The 3,727-nt window shown below is 38.8% G+C and overlaps 1 protein-coding gene across 1 annotated transcript; it reads left to right on the plus strand. All coding sequences in view use genetic code 11, as the record gives it.

The window, feature by feature from the left end:
- Window positions 1-296: 296 nt before the first annotated feature.
- Window positions 297-1,179, plus strand: EGR_05688 (hypothetical protein; the record flags this gene model as incomplete). Its single annotated transcript, XM_024494937.1, has 2 exons — window positions 297-508; window positions 1,122-1,179. 2 exons carry the CDS (start codon window positions 297-299, stop codon window positions 1,177-1,179), a joined length of 270 nt encoding a protein of 89 aa, XP_024350633.1.
- Window positions 1,180-3,727: the final 2,548 nt, after the last annotated feature.

The raw sequence follows: 3,727 nt of genomic DNA on the forward strand, positions 1-3,727 counted from the left end.
ATTTTTGAGTCATACCTAAATGTGTGAATAAATTTACTATACGTAAATAATAATTGGCATTATTTTTGCTTTTATCTTTCACTTTTATTTAAAAGAAAGGCAGTTTCAAAATCCCAATTTTATTTACCTGTTTGTTTCTAGAAAAAACATTCAGCTTTTGTCACCGCCGTTTTTTCTTTTAACATGCGCCGCATCTCGGGTGTGATCACATGACGATGCAATACCAATGTCAATGTGAGAAGGAAGGCACCTAAGGTAAGCAGAAATAGGGCTAGAGGAATAGAAAAATCAAGAAAATGGATGAAGATGAGGCCAGTCCCTTCTTACCCTCAGTATTACAATCTATGAATCCTCTCGACGAGGACTGCAGAAGCCGAGGAACTCTCAAGTACCTCCCAACATCCCCCTCTGTTGTCCTCATATTTTTCATGGAATCGAGTGATGGTCGAATTTTGGGACAAACGCGTATAACTGCACATGAGAGGAAAATGGGAGCAAAAGCAAGCGGGTGAGCTTTGAGACTGAGGAGCATGCACAAGGGCGAAATCTACCTTTTTACCTGCATTCACGACTTTGCACTTAAGGGGAATTCAAGTACACTATTGGGAACCTTGTTTGCGGTAATGTCAAAAAAAATGTTTTTCCTCCAAAATATTTTAACCAGAAAATATCATTTTTGTGCATTATATCTAGGCTGAATAGAGAAGTAGCCTAAAGAATGTGTTAGAGTATGATGTAGGGAATGTTTGCATACTGCAGTGGTCAGTTTTACACTACGAGAGATGCGAAATTCCTTTAAAGGTAAAAACGAAAAAAATTTAAGCAAAAATAAATTTTACCGTCAGATTATTAGGCGGCTCTATCGAAAAAACTTTTCATCTTAAATACTCTTCTCCAGTTTGTACAACACTTCACTGTCGGCTGGCGGATTGATTAAATGAATAGGGAGAAGTCGCCTCTCCCTGTCTTTTTTTTATCTTACTAGGAGATACGCTGACAGTAGACGAATGACACGGTTGAGAGCCTGGCTCAACTTTTAACACATCATTAAAGTAATCGATAAATGTCTTTCCTGAAGGCAATCTTATGTAATACTTATGTTGTTTTAATGTGCCTTTCAGGGAGGAGGCGAGCAGAAAATTCGAACCTGGTAACTGGATCGCCCTCTCCCTTACCTAGTGACTGCGGCTCCCCTCCTTCTTGAATATTGTATTTTCCCTATACATCTTGTCGTCTTTAATAAAGATGTCCAAAGTAAACCAACCGGGCTTGTCTAGGAACGCTAGGAATTGGGACGCGGAGACCGAGGAGTCTCGCTCCACACTTATGTCATTATTTTTCATTTACCTGTCTACATGTAGTCAAGCCACTTAATTAGGAGTATGATTAAGGCAGCAAGACAAGGTCCTCAAGTCTAAGACGAAATTGCCTAGGCATTTCATTTGTACCTACTAAACTGGCTTGACCCGTTATCAGCGGTCAGTTTTGTCGGCTTTTTCGTTTCCTTTCATACCTCATAGGTCATGGACTGTCGTCAGTCTATCGTCACATACTTCTAAATGTTGATCCGACTATTTCTCACTTTATTTTGATGAACGCAATAGGTAAATCCTAGGTTTATAAGAATAGTGAAATGCATTTATTTATTCAAACAGAAGTAAAATGATGAGGAAATGGTTTGTTTATAGCAGCATTACTCTAGAAAGAAACGTCGCTTCGTAATCCAAGCAAATAGGCCACATTTAGTGGGCCTGATATCAGATGATGGAAAGGCTTTTTACCATTTAATGATCAACTGCCTGACTGGCTATTAGAAATTGGTCTAGCATAAAATGGTAATAGATCTCGACCCATCGTGTTTACTTTTTGAAATACCTCTGTCCTCTGCAACACTTGACACCATGATTGCATGCGCATGAGGTGGATTGAAGTTAATGGTAGAGAGGGGCGAAGAATGCAGACAACCAGTGGCTTGGTCAGCACAGGCAGCGCTGCTTCGGGTACCTCAGCTAGTTGGTGGCAGTGGATCCACCTTAGCTGTGACAGGTAATTTGAGAAAAACTAAGTGTAGCCACTTCGAATAAGAATGATTTGAAAGATAAAGATAAAAAACCCATACGTATATTTTTAAGCAAAGAAAATCGAACAATTACTGTACAGTGTTCTCTCCCCTTATAAATATTTGAAAAAATCCTTTTGTTACTATAAAAATGTAGCTATTTTTGCTTGTTGAACAATTTTTACTTAAATGTATACACGAATATCTGAATAAGAGCGGATTTACTTTTATGAGGTGCCTGTTCATGCTGAATAATGTTAAGGCAATATCATAAGCGTTTTCCTTTTAAGTATGTGCATTTTCATCGAGTTGGAAGTGTATTTCCTAAAAGTGGGTTGCCAAAATTTTTTCATTTTACTTTTTAAGACTTCCTTGATCAATTTAAGTGGATGTACATGTATTGTGGAGGCTGTAATAGCCATCATCTCATCACATTGCACGCGGTTGGGTCGGAATGGGAGGGCAACCCGGCCGCTCACGTGGGTTAGACGGGACATCCAGACTTAAAAAAGAGTTGCGGCATCCTAAACTGTGCATAACTCACGCATAAATAGATACTGATAGCTACATATTTTCATTATGTCTACCGACCATAGGTATGACCAATCCTCTGAACCCTCATCACAGCACATTTTTACGTCATTTGCAAATGGATTTTTCTCTTGCCTGATTTGTCAGACATCACAAGATACAATAGCTATTTCATATTTGTTAGTACAGACCACCCACTACAAAGTTTGGGTGACACTTCATTTCTCCCTGAAGCAGTCAAGGCGACTTATAGCAAGGGAGGCTGTTAGACTCTCAATGGCGGGCCATTGCAAGCAAAAGACACGAAATTCCTCCTTGACGCGGTATTGTTTACGCAATGTCCGATGGTTTACCAGATATTTGTTAGAAGGTACCGCCAGTACAGCATCATTCCTTTCCTATATTTAGTCAGAGTAATTTGTCTGCTGCATTCTTCATGGGGCAAGGAAACAATTTACAAAAAGCTTATTTCAATTTTGCTTAGTTGAAGGACGTGCCAACATATACTACGCTTTTTTTCCCAAATGAGACGTTTGATAAAAGGTGTAGTGTGAGTTAGCAGAACAGCAAACCTAGATGCAATTTAGATTCTGTTAGTCTGTTCTGTCAGTGTACCCCACAAAAATAGGAGCAACAGCTCTAAAAGGGCTCTTCAGTCATCAGAGCATTACATGCTACTATATGTCAAAAAATACTTCTACCACTTTGTTATAACAAAACATATTTGTTGAGTACTAAAGTGAATGGTTTAGGTCCGCGTCAATTGGAGAGGAAAAGTTGTGGTCAAAAATCAGCAAATCAGTTCCAATCACATGCGTTAAAAGATATTAACAAGCCTTAAAAATGCCTTATTTAGTACAATTTAGTGTTTTTACGTATATTGGATAGGGAGTTTTAAATTCCAGCCTGTCTGACACGTAACTGACGGACTAATTGTATGACGGACATATTTTTGATGAATAATAGCTGTGAATTTGAATGTTTCGCAAAAGAACACAACGGTGTTTGTGCTGCACATTATCCATTCCCTACAAACCCTACATTTAGAAGTGAAGCAGCACTCATCCTTAGTTGGCAGAGCTTGCATTGTGGAGACAAATAAATGTGGTCTCTTCAAAATGTCTGGCTAGCTAATAA

The sequence above is a fragment of the Echinococcus granulosus genome (assembly GCF_000524195.1).
Source record: "Echinococcus granulosus chromosome Unknown EG_S00044, whole genome shotgun sequence".
In the NCBI taxonomy this organism is placed as follows: domain Eukaryota; kingdom Metazoa; phylum Platyhelminthes; class Cestoda; order Cyclophyllidea; family Taeniidae; genus Echinococcus; species Echinococcus granulosus.